The 21061-nt window shown below is 38.5% G+C and overlaps 1 protein-coding gene across 2 annotated transcripts in view; it reads left to right on the top strand.

Moving 5' to 3' along the window:
* Positions 1–21061, top strand: part of FAM210A (family with sequence similarity 210 member A) — a 21611-nt gene extending 550 nt beyond the window's left edge. For both annotated transcript variants that reach the window (XM_065829820.2, XM_065829819.2), the window contains exons 2-5: positions 14129–14252; positions 15187–15659; positions 17795–17906; positions 19191–21061. In XM_065829820.2, the coding sequence (XP_065685892.1) occupies positions 15211–15659; positions 17795–17906; positions 19191–19457 (828 nt within the window). In that variant the 5' untranslated portion in view covers positions 14129–14252; positions 15187–15210 and the 3' untranslated portion in view covers positions 19458–21061. The remainder of the gene's footprint in view (positions 1–14128; positions 14253–15186; positions 15660–17794; positions 17907–19190) is intronic.

Raw genomic sequence — 21061 nt, 5'->3', positions numbered from 1 at the left:
TGCTTCCTTGGAGTTCTGTGCCTTCCTCTTGCTGTTTTCCCTTTTGCAAACTCCGGGCCGTTTTGTGTGGCATGAAAAATGTCGGCCGCGGGTCTCTGACGGTTGTACCGTTAAAGGGCCGCGGATAGGTTGCGCTCCTTAGGATGTTCCTTTCCCGAGGCGACTGATTCTGCGCGTGTTTTGACTTTTTAGACTACTTGAAACGGCTGTACAAATATTTTCTTGTCTAATAAATGTTTTGCGTGGGTTTTGGTGACTCACTTGTGGCACGTGACAAATTCCGAGCAAAGGGCTGGTTTCTCTTAGTAGGAGAATCTCAAAACTGAGAAATCTGATTTTTGCTTCTCTTGACTGTTTACTGGTATAAGTTACGTTTTCTTGCTCACCTTGAGCTTTCAGCACTTTTTTCTCTTATGTTTTGTATGGACTAGCTTTGGTGGTCTCTGAAGCAATAGAAGGCAGTGGCTGGCTGAACAAGACACAACCCTCGTGGCAAAGTTGCATAGAGTTATGATTCTCATTAGCAATCTGCTTCTCGTAATTAACTATGGGAGCTATCCAGTGAGCCAGACTGAGAATTCTTAAGAATTTTTTTTAAGGCTGTTTCATCAAATGTGGATTTATGTCTGATATTGCAAACTACATGTTCACCCTCTTCTATGTCCATTTCTGAAATGCTTTCTACAAACTGGCCCAAAAAATAAAACCTTAATTTGGACAGTAGTACATGAAATGTCCTAGAATTCTTTACCAAAACTAATTATTAAGCATACTTCAACTGTAAGCGTTCCTTAATGTACCTAACCCTCAAGATGTTATTGCTGTTAGAAGTATATAAATGTAAAATGATTTGCCAAAGTTTTCCTACTTTAGGGAGAGGTAGGGAACAGGTTCCTCGTTTGGAATGTGACTTGCTGCCTGTGCCGCTAGCTTATAGGACTTGCAGCTGCTTCTGTGTGGGAAATGCATGCACAGAGGATAATGTGTCCTCGCCATTTATCTCCTCCTATGGGATTGACAGTAGGTGTTTATCTCCTCTTTTCTGTTCAAGGGCTGTTTGAGGTAAGAGGAGTATGACTGGCCTCTATGGCAGCAGCATTGAATTGCACTTACTGTTTGAGAAGCACTTCCATCCGTGGGAGGAGGGGGGGGGGGGGGGCGCGGAATTATTCAGGTGGGTGGATATCAGGTGGCTTGCATGTAGCAAAAACTGAGTAGGCAAATTCAGACTGTTGAAAGAGTATGTAAGGAATATGAGAAGATTTGTCTAGCATGACTGTCTACAGATTTACTTCACAGACTATAGCAGCTGATAAGAAAAGGCTTGATCTCATTTAGGTTTTTTAAAGGATCCGTGTAATTCTCCTGCTGTAGATTATCTTTTCTCCAGACAAACTGACCTAGCCCTATGTGTATGCTTATAGGCATCACTAGGAAACTGAAGTCGGCTTTTGCAAGACAGTGTTCCTGATGCCACCTTATCCCAGATAACAGCCCTTAGTTTGCATCTCAACACATTTCTGAATGTGTAGGGAGTTCTGATTGGTCTTGAAGATAAGGCCACAACAAATTTAAAGAGAAAAGCAGAAAGGGCACTGATCTTTACAATGTAAAACTGCTAGTTAAATCAGTAACATTCCTTGCAAACAGCTAGTTTTGCAGATTGTTTTTGTTGGTGTTGATACACTGAACCCAGATAGTTGAAGCTGAACTTGTTTTGAAAATTAGTTGCTGAAGCAAATTAAACATCAATCAGCAATATTTCAGTATTAAGAGTGGAATAAAACCAATAGAACTGAGGCCTGGGCACAAAGTATGATTGAAGTCTTCTGAACAGTAAGATACCATGACAATAGATCATAAGGCTTTTATCTTGATACTATGATGGGTAACTACCTAGTTCCATCACTTTAGATCAAGGCTCAGGGTCAGGGATTCTTAACGGCTGTAAAGTACTTCAACTAGATTCTTTGACTGGAGACAAAGGGATTGTGCAGTATGACAACAACAAAAAAGAATAGTGCTCAAGTTACAGCATTTTTTCTTAATTTAAGTCTTGGGTCACTATACTCTAAAAAACACAGATTAAAACCGCAGATTGTTCTTCATGTCCCTGTCCTTATAATAAAATTACAGTAAAATCAGAAAGTTGTTATTCAGTTAAAAAAGCCTAATCTATTGTGAGAATACCTTCCTAAATTCAGTTATCATGAAGATAGCGGTACAGGTGTGTTAAGTGCAGCATAATTTTCTTCATAGTAAGGCAAGAATCTATTGCTTCAAACTGTCAGAAAAGTGGTGGCTTAACTAGGTTTTAGGAGGCCAAACTGGTGTGTCTAATTTTGTCAGTCATCCCACCTTTTGTCCATATTAGTAAGCAAGTAGTTAAGGACAGAAGTAATTTCTCCTCTTTAAGTCACTGGGATTATACAATAGGGCTTTACCCTGGTTGGTGTCTAGACTTTTCTGCAGCACTAGTGGTAATAATCGGTTTCTTCTGAACAGCTCAAATCCTTTCTGCTCCAGTGCCTTTCATCACTCAGTTCTCCTCTCATCATCTTCAAACTAGCTACCCATAGTATTATTCAATTAAAAAAAAATATGTGTTGTGTTTCCAGACATGCTATGGTACTGCTCCTTCTAAACAAAGACTTGTGAATGATAAAACTAGGTCTTAGTCTGTGCACTTCAGAAAAATGAAAATGCACTTAGCTGGGCTGTACATTTTAATGCCATGGATCTGCTATTTGATCTTGTCCAAAACCTGACCTTGGCCATGTGTAGCGGTTCTTATATAAACAAAACAAGAAGTTGCCTGTCTGTGATTGTGACTCTGTTGTAGCAGACAATCCCCCGTGGCTCTCTAGAACTTGTGTAATCTGTACTTGCAGAGTGGGATGAGGGAAGGGAATGGGGAATAATACAGTCAGGTACTCATGAACAAATTATAAAACAGAGGAGTAGGTTTTTTTCAGATGGATGGATTTTTTTTTTTTTATTCTAAATAAAAATATCTGAGTGGCTTTATACAAGTTCTGAAAGTCTGTTCCAAAAGGGGCTGACAGAAGAGTTGATTAGAACATGAAAACAAGTGTATTTTAACTGTAATGGTAGTGTTTAGCACCATGTGCCAGGTAGTTAACTATTTGCTCTTAATATTTTGTGGATTTAAAAGGTGATTTTACCGATGTTAAAATTGGATGGCATCTTTTACTTCCTGCTCTCTCAGGCCACAGGATAGTACTTCCTGATGGAGGGATGTTTCTGCACTGAAACACAAGCCTTGGGCTTTGTTGATCATGTCTCGTAGAATGCAGTGTGCTTTCAAATGTTGCAGTGTCACAGTCACAGGATTCCTTTCTCAATCTGAATACTGAAATGTAGTAAATCTGCTGCTTCAGACTGAGCCGGAGCATTATTAGTGTCCTATTACTGAAGTCCCATCAGAGTTTCTTCTGGTGTAAAGGCACACCTCTCTGAGTCTAATGCTATTTTGGACACTTGAAGATGGTGTAATTTTTATTGTTTGCATGGCTGGCAATATTAGCAATCATCTCCTCTAAGGAAAAGATGCTGTGTAAGGCATTAAATTGAATGCTGAGCAAGAAAGTTTATCTGCTCAGGTATCAAGACCTTAATAAAAATAATACTTGTTTCATAAGAACTGTTCATACTCATTTGTAGAGATGTGGAGGACAGCGCTTCCTAAAAATTAGAAGAAGAAAGTGGTTTTGAGCACATGTGTGTTCTGTAAATGTTGTGATCAGCCTCTTCACACAATTTTTCAAGATGTTTTGATTGATACTACACGTATTTCCCTGTAGGACAAGTTTGAATTCACAACAGAGAATCCAGCACTTTGAATATTTAGAAAAGGTTTATACTGGAAGTGGATGTCTGCCAACAATAATTTTGCTGAAAGATGAACATTCTGTATTTTTTTCTGGGAAAAATGACAGCTTTTCTTTGTTTAAAAATGTGAAATAAATGTGGTGAGAGAACAAAAAAAAAAAAAATCTTGAACTTAATGATGCTTCCAGTGTGAATTCTGTTCTTAGTGAGGTTGATTTGATTTTTTTTTTTTTCAGTTTGGGGCTGGTTTAGATTTATCCCTACTTTGTTTCTAATTGTAAGACTTCAGAGTTTTTCTTTGAGCATATTTTTTTGAAAGTCTTAAAAGTACTTCAGGTGAATTCTATGGGTAAAAAGACTTTCTGCTTAGTAAGGGTGGCTGTGTTAAGTGTTTTGTAAAATTGTTACATAATATAATTTGCATTAAAATATTATTGCAGCCAATACTGTTGATTATGTTTGGGTTATAAAAGGAGAGACAAGGAACGATGAGACATGTGAAGATCAAAGGTGGCAAAAATGATAAACAGTTTTGGTAGTCACAAAGCAAGAGGAGTCAGAAGGCTGTACGAGGTTGATGCAAAGATCTAAGTTTAAGTGCATTCCTAATAAATGCTGTTTATAATTAATGAAGAGAAAGTATTTGAATACCTAAGGTCTTATTCTATGATCTGGTCAAAAAGACTGAACTTCATTTGGGTTAACAGCATTTGTTTTAGTGAAGTCACAATATCTGCAGTGTGTTTCCAGTTGTTTCAGTAGACCTTTCATGGATAAATAGTTATCATTCCAAGAGCTGTTTAAATTAAATATTATTATCTAAATTTTATATATCACAGAAGTCTTGAGTGATCAGAAAGATTATGAATGAAAAAATGAGCTTGGCTACTAGAATCCAAATTATGAAGAGCAGGAAGTCTTGAGCAAGCTGGAGTTCAGCAGTCAAAAGGTTGCAGGCAAAACTGTTGATTGCTCCATTATTGAAAGGAGGTGTGCACAGCAGTTCTGAACTCCAAAGAGAGGTAGCAGTACTTCACAAAAGAAATAACTATGAACAGTCATGTTTCTAATGTCTTCCAGCATGTGTTGAAATGTAGAGTCAGAATTTTTGAGATGCTTAGTGAAAGCTGAAAGATGTGAGGAATCTGCCAATTTAAAGTTCAATGAACTATTGAAAGGGAAGATCCTAAGAGATTCTCAAACAGTGTTTCAGTAAAGTGTAGAAAATTGATCTGTGTGTTTGTGTTTTAGCATCTAATCTTCACCAATTCAGTTGCGGCTTTCTTCTGAGGGAGTTCAAAGCCATATGCAGGAAACTGCTGACATGAGCCTTGCTTATGTGAATTACCTTTTGCAGCCCCTTTTAGTTATTTAGTAGAAACTTTGTAAACTGCACCACCACACACACCCCACATGCACCTCTGTGTTAACAGCCCTCTGGTTGAAAACTCTGACAGGAAAACACAAGTGTTTTGAGGGGAATTAACTAATTATAGATTGGGAGATAAAAAGACAAAAGAGGCTCTTGGGGGTTGCTTGAGTAGATTAATACATAAGAGTGGAATAGAAAGGACACTGAACTAGATTTTATTTTGATGATTTGATTAAAATAATGTGCAGAGGAGCAAAATAATAAGCAGATAAGTACAATCCCTACTTTGAACTAATGGGGGGTTTTAACCTTTTTAGCATAGATGTATATGCTTATTTTTAAGCTTAGTTAACCTCTAAAAGCATCACTTTTCTAACTTACTTATTGCAGACATGCCTGGAGTGACAACTGGACAAAAAAAATCAAATCAGATAGTAAAGTTTTTTTTCTTCCCTAGTGGAGCACTGGAACAGGCTTCCCAGAGAGGTGTCATGGCCCCAAGCCTGACAGTATTCAAGAAGAACCTGGACAATGCCCTCAGATACATGGTGTGAACTGTGGAGTTGTCATACACAGGGACAGGAGTTGGACTCGATGATCCACGTGGGTGCCTTTCCAACTCAGGACATTCTATGATTCATTCTGCGACATGTGTCTGTTATTTTGGGGGGCTCTGGAACCAACATAGAAGATGATGCATCAAACTTAGACTTCCTGGGAGGAATCATGGAGAGTAGAGACCTTTTGTAGTACTAGTGTAAGGGGTGTACTTACAGAAAAATTCGGTAGAGGGCAGAATTAAACTTCGGAATGAAGGAACCTAGTGAAGCCGTTTAGCACTGCAAAGCAGGAAAAGGGAGTGAAAAGGTGTAATAGTGCCTGGTATTAAAAACAGTTCTGAAGATCAGAAAGCACTGCAAATGATGGTGATACTTTCTTTTAGAAGACTTTGAGAGAGAACATTCACACTTTTATATAATGCTTAGCTACATGCAGGCTTAAGATCTAATGCCTTCCAACAGAGGGAAATTGGGATAGCACTGTCATATTGACTGGATGCAGACCAGCTGCTAAGTCTCTTGTTTAGCATTCCAAATCTGTAACTCAACACACAGACATTGCATTAGGTTCTCCTGTTTTATTTGCCTTCTGAATCCAATGTTCAGATTTTATAGATGTCTACAAGAGCTTTTATTCTTCCTAAAGCCAGTTTTTGTTGGGCTTTCTAATATTTAAGTTTCAGGAGATAGTAGTAGTGGAGATTGCTGTGTGTAAGGGACCCTATGAGGGTTTATTCTGCTTTCTTGACTTCACTAAGTTTGTTTTAACAAGAATAAGAATAGTTTAGCTAAAATAAGGGTTAGAAAGTGCTTGGCTTGTCTCCACTTATATCAGTATTGAACTATAGTAATATGATCAATTTAAAAATTATAGCATGGCATTGACTAAGTGAAAATATTATAGAGATTAGACATGATGGAGGTGGTATGGGGATAATGTCTTAGGATAATATGTCTGTGAGTTTATTCTTACATTTGCTTTAGTGTGATCATTTTTCCCTAAGATTTTAATGAATTTCACCATTACTTAATTTGCATTACTCCCTCTAACCCAAAATGTGGTGTTATATTTTTTAGACAGCCCAAAATGGTAGACAGACAGCTAGTGATGCCAAAATTTCAAATCATAACCAAGTTCAGTTTAGAATGAATAACAGATTGTATCAGGGACACTGCAAAAGTAGTAAAAGTCAAAAATACGAATTTTTTAAATGCTCATTCATACACTCTGAAATTACTAATACAAAAAATAACAAGTCTCTATATGCTGTTATTTTCCCATCCATGGATAGTGACTGTATTCTGTGCTGAACCATTGCAGTTACTAGGAGAAACAATGATGCTTTGCATGTATTGCAGTATTATTGCAATGATTTTTAAATGTATTCCCAGCTTTTTAGGCAACCCACATATGTTTTCTGTTCAGTTGTGTTATTCTTAATTTGGTTTATTAGCTTGGCAAGATGCTTTTAAAAATTATATTGTCAATAAGTTCTTGAAAAGAATAATCTAAATCTGAAAAAAAAAAATCTGAAAAGTTTTGTTTGTGGGTTTTTTTGTTTTGTTTATTTTTTTAATTGTATTTAGTAAAAATGTAAGCAATACAGTAAGGGTTTTTATTAAACTAAGCTGTTTGAATGAGAGCACTGAATATTTGCTTCTCATGTAATCTGAAAGGTGAGCTGGAAAGGATTTCTGAAAACTTGGTTTGTCCCCTTTCAAAATTCTTCTGTATACACAACACACAATCTTCAAAGTTTGCTTGATGCAAAAATGACAAGGATGTAAATTAATTCTCTGGTTTCATAGAAAGGTACCTTGGGAGTGGAAGAAGCTCATGGATTTTCATTGGGAACTCTCCTGTGGTATAATTAATGTTCTTTTTTTAAACAGTAACAGAACAAGGAAAAATGCTTTAAATTCATCCATATTTGCATATTGTGTCCAGAGTGTTTCTGGTAGAACTGAGAAAATAAACCAGTGTAGTATATATATATTGCACCCACAATTCCCTCCGATGCCTTCTGACCTCTTTTACAAAAGAACTTCTGCTAAAGTTTTTGCCATCTTACACCCCACCCCCATTCTTGTATTTTAATTTCTCTGGTAGCTCAAAAAGAAATAATTTTAACAAGGTAACTTTTTATACAAATTATCCTGATGAAAGTTCCATCTGACAACATCTCTGACATGATTTTTCTTTCCAACAGCAGATATCCACAGCAGCCTTTGCTGAACCTGTGTTGGCCTGGCTTGTTACTTCTGTGTCTCCCAATGATCACCTGGGGTATTTTTGCATGACATGTTAGCAGACATCTAAAACTATTAATTTGTGGTAGTCACATAGAGCAACTCTGTGACATTAAAAGATCCTCAGGAAAAAAATCACTTTTGATGTCTATTTCCTAGTGATCACTGGAAGGCAAAGATTTAGCAGAGCAAATGCAAGAGATGGGATACTCCTGCAGTGCATCAGGTTTATGCCGAAGCTGATCTAAATTATAACAGAAGTACGAAAGTTTGCTAAACAAAACCTCTAACACTGTAATGAGAAGTTGATCTGAACTGTTCCTCAAGAGGTCACTAGAGCACTCCCTTTGTGTCAGAGGGCTTGTTAATAACTTGCCATGAGACAGACATGCCTTCAAGGACCTAAATGTATGTCCAAGAATCCCAACCAGGAGTATGTCTTGAACAGCCAAGATTTCTTCAGCTCAGTTTACAGCTGGCTGGAGATACTACTAAATAGCCAGAATATGACAGCACTGAGGAGGAGACCTTTTCCTAGAAGAGTCTGTGTATCGTTTCATAGTTTATCATACTACTATCTATTCAGTCACTGGTCACACAAGATTCTTACAGCAGAGAACAGCTGTATTTGTCCTTAGACATCTCCATACTTTTTTTTTTTATTTGTGGCATTCTTAAGAAAAAAATTAATGTAGAAATCGTAAGAACCTTTAAAATACCTTCTGCCCCACATCTCCCCCCCTCAAAATTGTCATGCCAGAGACCAGCTGCTTTTCCACCTTGATGTCTGATGCTTCTAGCATCTCTACTTTTCTGTGCCTTTGCACCATCATTCTACAGCATGAAAAAAATGAAGTACACTAAAATGAAGAAGCAACTTTTGAAAAGTCACTAGGTGCAGTTGTAGATAACATTTAAGTTACTGTCCTGACTTCCTTAGAATCTGAGTGGTTTTAACAACCTAAAGTTGCAGGGGCAATTGTATAGCTTTTATAGCTCCAGCAATTTATTCAAGAAAAGTGTTTGTTTACAGAATAAAATTGTCTCGCATCTGTAGGCTGACACGCTTTATCTAACTGCCTGTTGAGTGCACAAGGTAACAGGAACTTCCTTTTGCAAATTACATCATAAAGGAGAAATTTCTCTATATTCATCTTGTGATTTAGAGGGATGAAACAACTACAGTTTTGTGTTTCTTTGGACTTCTAACCATATTTTTTGTGCACTTTGAGTTGTCTGTCCTGTTTAAGATTTGTTTGTAATGTTGACCCAAGTAATTATAATATTACAATTGAGCAGCTGCACCTATCACTCCTTTAACGATATTTATTTATTTAAAACCAATTCATTAAGTATATGCTCTTATTTTACTCATTTGCCTGTGTTACATGCTCCTGTAGCCATTATAATATTTCCCTCATTTAGTTTTGTCCTCAACTTACTTACACTTCAAAAGTCTCTCCTTTCTTCATTTAGACAAGTAAAATAAAGCACATACCTATGAAACACAGCAGGAATGTTAGGAAAATTCCAACCTTGTTTTGAAAAAAATGTAAGCACTATCATATCTAAGGCTTTGCTTATATATAAAGAAGAGGAGCAAAGCATAAGCTGTTTCACAGAGTATTAACTAGAACCATGCTATCATCTGTGCTTACAAGTTTCAGGACCCTTTCAGGATCTACCCTAGATGGTTAGAGAACCTTCCCTCTGACCAGTCAGTTCTTGCGTCATGAAAAAAACCCCTTTAGTTAATGAGTTCCAAGTCCATCTGGGGATATAGGAACAAAAAAAGTGGCATGACAAGTCCTATCAGTGGCCCAGGTAGTTATCCTGCTTTAAAGCCATCAGTGTCATTATATTTTTAAGTCTTATACGGTGAGCAGAGGCCTTGAAACCCTTTTACTAGTCACAACTGTGTTAGCTACTGACTGATGAGTGTTGAACACATAGTAGTGATGGATTGCTTCTTAACATAAGGAGGATTCTGACCCCCTGGAAGCTATTGCATACCCCAGTGTTCTGTGGCCATTGCAGTGAATCAGGGATGTGGTATGGCGTTTGTGCTGTCAGGAGGTGCTGGACAGCAAAACCTAGAAATGATGTTCTGAGAAATGCTACTATATATACACTACATAGAATGGGAAAATTCAGAATTACTTGTTCAGTTTCTTCTTCTGTACAAAAGAATGATCTCCTTCCAAGACTGTTGGAATGCAGAATCCTGATAATAACATTAATGAACTAAAATCAGAGTGCTGAACGTGGTTTCCCTCATGCTGTATGGTGGCACTTTTAAAAGCTTGTTTGGAACAGCTACTTTTTCAATAGGGTACCAGCCACTGCAAATAGATGAACAGCAAAAGACTGACGCAAAAGCTTGCAGATTCCCATAGATGGATAGGTATCCTTTGCTGAGTCTTCTGGGTGGCTATTGTGAAATTCTACTGAGGGCAGATGCTAAATGTTGTGTACTGTTGGTGAGAGGGAAAAACAGTTCTATGTGGAGTGTTGTCCCTCAGGAGAGAAGTGGCAATAGGCAAGCAACATAGTTGTCTTCCAGTTGTTATAATTTCTATAAATCAGTGAGGTTGTTTGTATATGACAGAGCGCCATCTTAATACTTTAGTTTTACTGAGTGTTTTCACTACATTTTTGTTTTGAGAAGCAATTGCATTTGGATCTAAGAAGTCAGCAATAATCTCTACTTTTCATAAAACACAGAGACAGCACAAGCAGTTTCTATTTCCAGTGAGTTCTTACAGAAGACTGACTTGTTGAGATGCAGTACCTGTAGCTGATTTACTGCTCTGTAAGCAGCAGTACTTCTTGGCTCCCACCGAGTTCATAGCTCAACAGGAGTGAGAGACAAGAGTTCCCTTTTCCCCTATTGATGCAATACCTCCTGTTAGTATGAGTTCAGCAAAAGTGGGTGTCTGTGCTTCATATGCAATGTAGAGGTTCACAGGGAGCCTGAAACCATTCATCCAGTCTTTTCCCCACATCAAACGTTGTAATTCTATTAATTGCAATTAATTCAAGCACAACAATAACCTAAAAATACTGAGAAAACGTATAGACAGGAATGATCCAACAGATGCATTTGGGTTATGAAACCTTTCTCTTTTGGAAGGAATCAGTAAGTCACAGTGGAACTTCTAAGTTCCACAGAAAAATATCTCCCATTAGCATGTCAGTATCCAAAGGGCAATTTATACCAATAACTTCTTCAGGAAGGTAGGTTTCAGGCTGACTAAAAATCTTCACAGTATCACAGTATCACAGTATGTTTGGGATTGGAAGGGACCTCAAAAGATCATCTAGTCCAATCCCCCTGCTGGAGCAGGAACGCCTAGGTGAGGTCGCACAGGAATGTGTCCAGGCGGGCTTTGAATGTCTCCAGGGAAGGAGACTCCACAACCTCCCTGGGTAGCCTGTTCCAGTGCTCTGTTACCCTCACTGAGAAGAAGTTCTTTCTCAAATTTAAGTGGAACCTCTTGTGTTCCAGCTTGATCCCATTGCCCCTTGTCCTATCATTGTTTGCCACTGAGAAGAGCCTGACTCCATCCTCGTGGCACTCACCCTTTATATATTTATAAACATTAATAAGGTCACCCCTCAGTCTCCTCTTCTCCAAACTAAAGAGCCCCAGCTCCCTCAGCCTGCCTTCATAAGGGAGATGCTCCACTCCCTTAATCATCTTTGTTGCCCTACGCTGGACCCTCTCCAGCAGTTCCCTGTCCTTCTTGAACTGAGGGACCCAGAACTGGACACAATATTCCAGATGGGGTCTCACCAGGGTGGAGTAGAGGGGAAGGAGGACCTCTCTCGATCTACTGACCACCCCCCTTGTAATACACCCAAGGATGCCATTAGCCTTCCTGGCCACAAGGGCACAGTGCTGGCTCATGGTCATCCTGTTGTCCACCAGGACCCTCAGGTCCCTTTCCCCTACACTACTCTCTAATAGGTCATGCCCCAACCTATACTGGAACTTGGGATTGTTCCTGCCCAGATGCAGGACTCTACACTTTCCCTTGTTAAATTCCATCAGGTTATCCCCCGCCCAACTCTCCAGCCTGTCCAGGTCCCGCTGGATGGCAGCACAGCCTTCTGGCGTGTCAGCCACTCCTCCCAGCTTAGTGTCATCAGCAAACTTGCCGATAGTACACTCAATTCCCTCGTCTAAATCAGTAATGAATATATTGAATAATATTGGCCCCAGTACTGACCCCTGAGGCACTCCACTAGATACTGGCCTCCAACTGGACTCCGCACCATTGACCACCACTCTCTGGCTTCTCTCTTTAAGCCAGTTTGCAACCCACCTCACTACTCTGTTGTCTAGACCACACCTCCTCAATTTAGCTGTGAGGATGCTGTGAGGGACTGTGTCAAAGGCTTTACTGAAGTCAAGGTAGACCACATCCACCGCTCTGCCATCATCCATCCACCTTGTTACATTCTCATAAAAGGCTATGAGGTTGGTCAAGCATGACTTACCCTTGGTAAAGCCATGCTGACTGCCCCTAATGACCCTCTTATCCCTGATGTGCCTTGAGATGACACCAAGGATAAGCTGTTCCATTGCTTTCCCAGGGACAGAGGTGAGGCTGACCAGTCTATAATTACCCAGGTCCTCCTTCTTGCCCTTTTTAAAGACTGGAGTGACATTTGCTTTCCTCCAATCCTCGGGCACCTCTCCCGTTTCCCAAGACTTGGCAAAAATGATGGATAGCGGTCTAGCAATGACCTCAGCCAGCTCCCTCAGCACCCGCGGGTGCATCCCATCTGGACCCATGGATTTATGGATGTCCAGACTACTTAATTGTTCCCTAACCCAGTCCTCATTGACTAAAGCAAACTCCTCCATTAACCTGGCTTCATCCGGGGTCTCAGGGGTACAGGGTTCCCCAGGACAGCCTCCAATGGAGTAGACAGAGACAAAGAAGGCATTCAGCAATTCTGCCTTCTCTGTGTCTTCTGCCACCAGGGCACCCACCTCATTCATCAGTGGGCCTACATTGCCTCTGGTATTAGTTTTATCTGCTATGTATTTGAAAAAGTTCTTCTTGCTGTCCTTGACCCCTCTCGCCAGCTGTAATTCTAAGGAGGCCTTGGCTACCCTAGCTGCCTTCCTGCATCCTCTAACAGCAGCCTTATATTCCTCCCAAGTGGCCAGTCCCTGCTTGCATGACCTGTGAACTCGCCTCTTCTGCTTGAGCATACCCAACAGATCCCTATTCAACCACGCAGGCCTTCTGGCTCCCTTCCTCGACTTCCTACGTGTGGGGATGCTCTGATCCTGAGCATGGAAGAAGCAATCTCTGAATCCAGTCCAGCTCTCTTGGGCCCCTTTTCCTTCAAGCAGTCTTGCCCATGGGATTTCCCCCAGCAATTGCTTGAAAAGGCCGAAGTTAGCCCTGCTAAAGTCCAGGGTTGCAATTCTACCTGCTATTCTGTTCCTGCCACACGAGATGCTGAACTCCACCATCTCGTGGTCACTGCAACCCAGGCAGCCCCCAACCTTTACTGCTTTGACCAGACCCTCTTTGTTAGTGAGGATGATATCCAGCAGTGTACCTCTCCTGGTCGGCTCCTCCACCATCTGCATGAGGAAGTTATCATCAATGCACTGGAGGAACCTCCTGGACTGTGGCTGGCTGGCTGAATGGTCCTTCCAGCAAACATCAGGGAAGTTAAAATCACCCACAACAACCAGGGCCTGTGACTGTGAGGCCACTCTCAGCTGCGCATAGAAGGCCTCATCAACTTCCTCAGCCTGATCTGGTGGCCTGTAATAGACACCTACAACAGTATCACCCCTGCCAGCCTGTCCCTTGATCCTGACCCATACACTCTCAACTCGTTCCTCATCCGCTCCTGGGCAGAATTTAGTACATTGCAGTTGCTCTCTCACATAGAGAGCAACTCCACCACCACGCCTGGCTGGCCTGTCTTTCCTGAAAAGGGCGTAGCCATCCATGACCACATTCCAGTCATGTGAACTGTCCCACCATGTTTCTGTAATTGCCACCAGATGTTAGTTTGCTGTTGTTGCTATTTCTCTAAATGTGCCTTTTATCTATTTTAGGAGGCTCATCAGTATGTTCAGGACATATATTTAAAAGGTGGGGAACTAGCAGAAGAGTTGCACCTTTTTGAAGATACAAACCTTATCATACTTTTCTTGTTGCATATCTGGAAAGTAATAAAGGGTATGTGTGGCTTCATTTTTTTTAACTGCTGCCAATGTTATGAAGTATTGATCATTTTCAGCAGCCTAGACAAATTCACTATCAAAACACCTGATTGAAATATATCTAAGGCTATAGGTGAAGAGGAAGCAGACATGAAGACAACAGTGGATTTTCAGTTAAACATGAGTGATTTCTAGTTTGAATTAAGAATTGTTATGATAACTAAAAATGAAACAGCATCAGAAAGATTTGAAAGTTGTTAATGTAACTGACTTAAATGGCATTTGTTACATGAAATAAATAATTGACACCTTTTTGGAGGGAAGGAAAATTAGTTCTGTAACTTGCAGTCTTTGTATAAAGGAGAGAGTTAGTATTTCATTTACTAGTTCAAAGCATGCATTTGAGGGAGCGGGGGCGAGGAGGAAATGACTTATTTATGTCTATACATGCCGAACACAAATCCTCTCATCTTCTGTGAGGAATCTCTCAATGGTTCTTTTGAACTTTCAGGAGTAAATGTTAAGTATCGAAAATCATAAAGTTAACTGACCTATCCACAGTTTTAAAGTATTCTTTGCTATTGTAATATTTCTGAAGTTGAAGTTCAATTTTGCTCTTATTAATACATGACATTCAACAAGACCATCCCCCATTTTAACAGATGTATGCAGTCTGGGTGTTGTGTTTAGGTTTGTTACTATTAAGGTTATTGATTATTGATCGATTATTAATGATTATTATCATTGTTGGGTTTTTTATTGTATTAAATTTTAAATTATTTGCTTAATTCTGGAAGGTAACCTTTTCTGTAAAGCAAGATAAGGAAAACTTTTTGAAGGAGAAGAACAGAAAGTAATTTAAAATTTGAGAATTTCAAGTGGTATTAGAGCAAATAGAAGTCAGATTATTTAAATGCAATTTACTTACTCTTCTTTTTTCCTCTCTATAGAAACCTCAGCCACACTTCATCAAAATGCAGCGGAGTCTGTTACATACTGCATCTCAGCTGGCCCATGGGACATGTTTGGTTTTTCCTCGTACTAGTATATTTCAGTGCTTAAAAGGACAATCAATGGTGTCTCATGTTGGATGCAAAGTCATTTTGGCACTGGACCCTCCTAAACGATGTCTTCATGCAGGTACAGCACGCTTTGCCTCAAAGAAAAGTGCGCTTTCATCGCAGCCAGCAGACACTCCTCACAAAGTACCAGAAGAGAGAAAACCTTTGACTTCAACCACTGATAAACCCAAGCAAAGCCCTGTAGGGTCAAATTCTTCAGATCCTGATCCATTACAAGACAAATCAATTAGTCTTGTTCAGAGATTCAAGAAAACTTTTAAACAGTATGGAAAAGTCATGATTCCAGTGCATCTTGTGACTTCCACTGTATGGGTTGGAGTGTTTTACTATGCAGCCATGAAGTAAGTTGATATTTTGTTGCAGTACCCAGTGCTGTTGCTGAATAGAACTTGACTTTCATGTGTAAAAGAGCATATAAATTATTATTACATGTCAAAAAGTGCATCTATATGTAATAGGGAAATAAGGCTACATTTTTAAGTGAAGCATATGATTTCATATCGAAAGTATATAGGATTCATGAGAGTGTCATGTATGTACTGTTATTATGCAGTTATTGTTGTGTGCCAGATGTGTTACTAACATTTGAAGGAATGCTCTTCTCTCCAAAGTATGCATGTATGTAAACAGCATTGAAATTATTAGTAGCCTCTTACAAGGTAAATATAGAGATTTGGAATCCTGATTATAAATTGCTCAGTGACTTCTTTGTAGACCTGTTCTTTTGTTTTTTCTGTTGTACTTCAGAGGTATTTCAGCACTTCTTCCTCCCTTCATCCTCAGTCCTCCCTCATTGGATTTTCATGTTATTCACTCATTCTGAGCTCCTTGCAAACCATGTGTATCTTTTTGTTTCCTGTCTTTCCTGCCTTCCACTGAATTGCTACTGTAGGCCAGATTTTTTTTCATTGGAAATTACATATTTGAGTGTCAAAAAAAAAGTATTCTAATTGTAGTTTCTTTCAGATATATTGTGTGCCAGATACTGTTCTGGAAAATTGTGTTTATTAGAAAAAAAACTACTATATCAAATATGAGCTGCTAGTTCAGATGAAAGAGGTTTTATATATCTGCAGATTGTTTGCTAAATATGAGTAAATATTTATCTCTGGATTGCTAGTGTTGTATATTTAATAATAGAAAGCATGAAACAAGGACAGTTTGTGGTGGCAAGGATGGGGCTCTGGCATCAGAATGCCTTACCGCACAACTGTTTGTTTTAGTTACTCTAACCAGCTGGCATAATTGCCCTTTCTAGGAGCTATAGATCCAAATGTCATTCTAAATTTAGCTCATGTCAGAGTAATAAAGGTCTTGAGCTATACAAATATTTTGCTTTGGGTGAATTTAGCGTGATGCTTACATCTAGACGTTTCAGATTGAGAGAAGACTACTTTTCTTGAAACACTAAAGTTAGCTGCTAAAACAGGTATTTGGAAGATGAAAATAATGAAAATATTTAGCTAGACACTAATTATTTATCAGCCTCTTGAAGTGGAAAAATAACTTCCAGAGTGAGTGCTAATGATAAGACGCTAAACCATGATGGTTTATGAAATAGAGAGGGTTAATGCTGTCTTTCAAATCTTACCAGGTCTCCAATTTCTACTCTGGGGATAGACCTTCAGATTGTGAGTTCTAGTAACTGTTAGCAAATTAGTGCCTGTTGTTGTTTCTGATGCTAAAGTGATCATGTGCACAGAAGAATGCTTACAATATTAGGTAGAAATGGATAATGATACTTAATAATAAACATCTCTAAGTGTATGAAAGTCAAGTTTTCTATAACTGCATGTAGCTTTCTACTGTAAAGTATAGATGGGATGACTTTTTTTTTTTTTTTGGTGCTGATGTTGGCTTCCCTGGTTTTCAAATAGAAAGAAATTGTGACAGGAGCTCACTCCAGTCACCTTGCCACCTTATGTTGGCAAAGTAGAACAACTTGGCACAAACCCCTTGAAGTCTTGTGCAATATAACGTGTTTCTTCCTGTTCTTTTGCCACATTGAATTTGTTAGATATATTTAAGAGTGAATGGAGGACATTGAAATGTGGATTTTGTGATTCTGGGCATGCTGCAGATTAGTCTGAAATTTTTAAAAGAAAAAGAAGTAATTTCAGGCAAAACAGAGCATGAAGATGAACCTGCACAACTGGAGTCTATGTAACTGTCTTACAACCATTGTATATACTTACCTCAAAACATAATAAACCGGGACACAGGTAAGTTAGTAGCTGCTCAGCCCAACAGGGATAATATCAATGAGCTACCTCTTGGTGGAATGCTGAAAAGAAAGTTAATTTACCTGTATGTACAGAAATATAAAGCCTGTAACTATATTGCTTAGATGAAAAATTACTTTGCTAATGATTTACGAAGTTTGTACTATGGAATTAAAGAATGGAAATGATACTACAAATCACTGCTCAGGTTTCAAATTCCAATTCAAGTTTCAATTTTTATTTCTTTTTTCTAGAGGAGTGAATGTTGTTCCATTCCTAGAGTTGATGGGCTTACCGGACAGCATAGTGGGCATCCTGAAAAATTCCGAGAGTGGAAATGCACTAACTGCATATGCATTGTACAAAGTAAGTATAGTTTGTAAATAAGTTCTAAATCCTGCCTGGTGAACTAAACAGTTTATTTGTTTATATCAGAAAGAATTAATGCTGTTTTCTCTCTTTGACAGTTACACATACTTGAGCATTCATTTCTGTAGTAAAAATAGTCACATGCAAGTTGAGATGGGTTATGTGCGCCTTTAAGGAGTCTGTGTATTTCTAGAATAACTTCTTTGTTTGCTGAGGAATTATTGTCTGCCCTTGGAGACTTAATTATAATTAAGTTGTTTCTCTGTATCCCTGACATAATCAATGGTCATAAAGAGGTAAAGTTTAAATACGTCATGATTTCCAGATAAATTACAGTTCTTTTTATTGTAGAGAATTCACTAGTTTGTCTTCCTGCCTTAGTTGTCCATCATTGTCAAGTACTTTTATTGTCCATTTGAATCACATTCTGGTTTGGGTCTCTCTCTCTTACTTTAGATGTGCACAATGAATGTTTGGGAAACTTGAAACGTGTCAGATCATGTGAAAACAAAGCACTGTATTCATTTTGAATGCCACTCATCTGCTTTGTTTCAAAATGTGATCTGCTTCTTATCTGTTATTTAAAGGGGTTATTTTCCCGAATAAAATGTGAAAGCACCACTCTTGCCAATTATTCCTGTGTCCAAAAGAGACCAATAAGTAAATGTGATTAAATACAAAGATTTTATTATAGGTGGAAGATCTGACAGTGCTGGAAGAAACTTTCAAGGTGTGGAAGCACTAGAATAGGTTGCAAAGGCAAGATTGTGCAGGCTTTATCTTTGAAGTTCTGAAAGAACAGGTTAGTTTCTCTAGAATAGCAGACCTGGTTTGCTGTGTCTTGGATTAGCTGACCTCTTAAGGTGTCTTTTAGCTCGAGTTTTCTATGTGTGGGTCTGAGTTTTGAACACAAAGTTAGACACCTATATTCTTGTGAATTTTAGAATTTAAAGTATATCCTGTTGTCAGTATTTCCTCTTCGCTTATATGGCTCAGTGTTCACATACTAGCTGTTCTGCATGGCATTCTAAGACACCTTATGCTTGTCCCACAGGCTGCACAGGGAGGTTTAAATCCAATGCCTGTTTTGTCAAAAGGAGACTTTAAGTAAAAGGTACACATTTCTGGGGGATGTACTGTAAATTGTCTCTTTTCCGTATAAATAGAAGATCTTTTTAGTATCTGACACTGGCCAAAATGAGTTCTCAATGTTAAAAATACCCTTTGCTAGGTAATATTGTCTTATTTTATTGATATGGTGTGTTCTTTGGTTTCTTTAAGATTGCAACTCCTGCCAGATACACTGTGACTTTGGGAGGAACATCCATCACTGTTAAATATCTGCGTAAGCATGGCTACATGTCGACACCACCACCAGTAAAGGAATATCTACAAGATAGGATGGAGGAAACAAAAGATAAAATCACAGAGAAGATGGAGGAAACAAAAGATAAAATCACAGAGAAGATGGAGGAAACAAAAGATAAAATTACAGAGAAGATACAAGAAACGAAAGACAAAGTTTCATTTAAAAAAATAAAAGACTAGGGCAGATGCTTATTTTTGGATATATCAAACTAAGCACTTTAACCCTTTGTGAGGCAGGAGATACAAAGTGCACTTCTGAGCTTGTTTTTTCTTTTCTTTTGCCCTTCTTGTCTGGAGACTACAATTGCGCTGTGGATTTAAAAATTCTGTATATTCACCAAGGTTAAACATCCCTGGGGGAGAGTAGTTGTTGCAAAATTTCAATTTACAAAAGGAAAAATGAATATAAAATTAGAAGTTTGTATGTCCAGTGGTAATAATGTTAACAGTTACTGTTTCCTCTTTTTTTTAATTTTCCCCCTCTCCCAAATGCAGACAGTTTCTTCCGAAAGCTACTACTTTATTCTTCTTCCATTGTAGTGCACAGCCATTATTCCATTAGACTGAATCTTCCATTAAATGAGAATTAAGATTTCTCTACTGGGGAAGGCAACCTGTTTTGGTTTTTGGAGTATGCAGACCCAGGCCTCTTCAGTCGTGATCATCTCTCAATTTGGAGGAAGACTATTATCGCCGATACTGCACATGAAGGCACTGATGGATTAGCTGCTCAGTCTGAATGTATTATAATGGCTACACTGACTTCAGCTGAGCTGTGACAGTTTACAGGTTGAGACTGAATCTTTCTTGGACAGTGCATTTGTTCAGAAACCTCAACTGAAAGCTACAGGAAGATGAGTTAACCACAGCAGCCATATTGTCAAGTATACTTTGTTCCCTAAAGTTGATTTACAGTAGAAAGTTATTAAATTAATCAATAATTGTATATTAAAAACTAGGATTTTTTTCTTATGTTAAAGCTTACAGAGTTGTTCTATTTCATTTTTGGAACAAATTCTGAAAGAGAAGTTTACTTGAGAAACATGTATACTAAGGGGCTTTTTAAATACATGCAAAGTTAATGTTAAACCAAAAAGTTCTTCCTTCTATTCAGGAATCCCTCAGACTTCAGTAGAACAATTTAACTAAAAAAAAAAAAAAAAAGATAATTTCTGAGATAGTCATTACAGTCTATCCAGACTTTTTTTCCCTAATTTTCTTAGATTAAGAAAATACTTAGTCATAGCTGAAGGCTGAAATGCTGTCTCAGAGATGTCCTGAAGGACTAAGGTTGAAACTGTTCTATTTGGCTGGGCAGGCAAACATCTCTTGTGATTTTATTAAAATTTAGGCTACATTGAAGGGTTTTTTTTCCTACTTCTATTACAACTTTCACTTTGTAGCAACTGTCTGCATATGTATCTTGTTTAACAAGGGTGGTTTTTTGCAGAGGGAATGTGGGTAAGCAGTGGAGTTGGACCCTGAGCATTGTAGTTGACTGGAGTAAAAGAATATAGCTGATAAAGTATCAGCTCTGCCCCACTCTTATGTTTTCAATCAAGCTATTGAGGGCCTCTCCATGTTTAAGTGAGTTGAACTTCATTAACTTAATTGTGTAGTATTGATTACATACTTCTCTGCCGCTGTCTGTCTGTCAAATAGTAGTGGCAATCTAATGCCTAACTCACAGGGATGTTGTGAGGAATAATCATTGTATATTCAGTGCCCCAAAGATGTAAAGTGCCATGTTTCTGATAAATATTATTAAAAAATAATTCTGTGAA

This window comes from Patagioenas fasciata, chromosome 2 (genome assembly GCF_037038585.1).
Source record: "Patagioenas fasciata isolate bPatFas1 chromosome 2, bPatFas1.hap1, whole genome shotgun sequence".
NCBI lineage: Eukaryota > Metazoa > Chordata > Aves > Columbiformes > Columbidae > Patagioenas > Patagioenas fasciata.
This window is presented reverse-complemented; position numbering and strand designations above follow the sequence as displayed.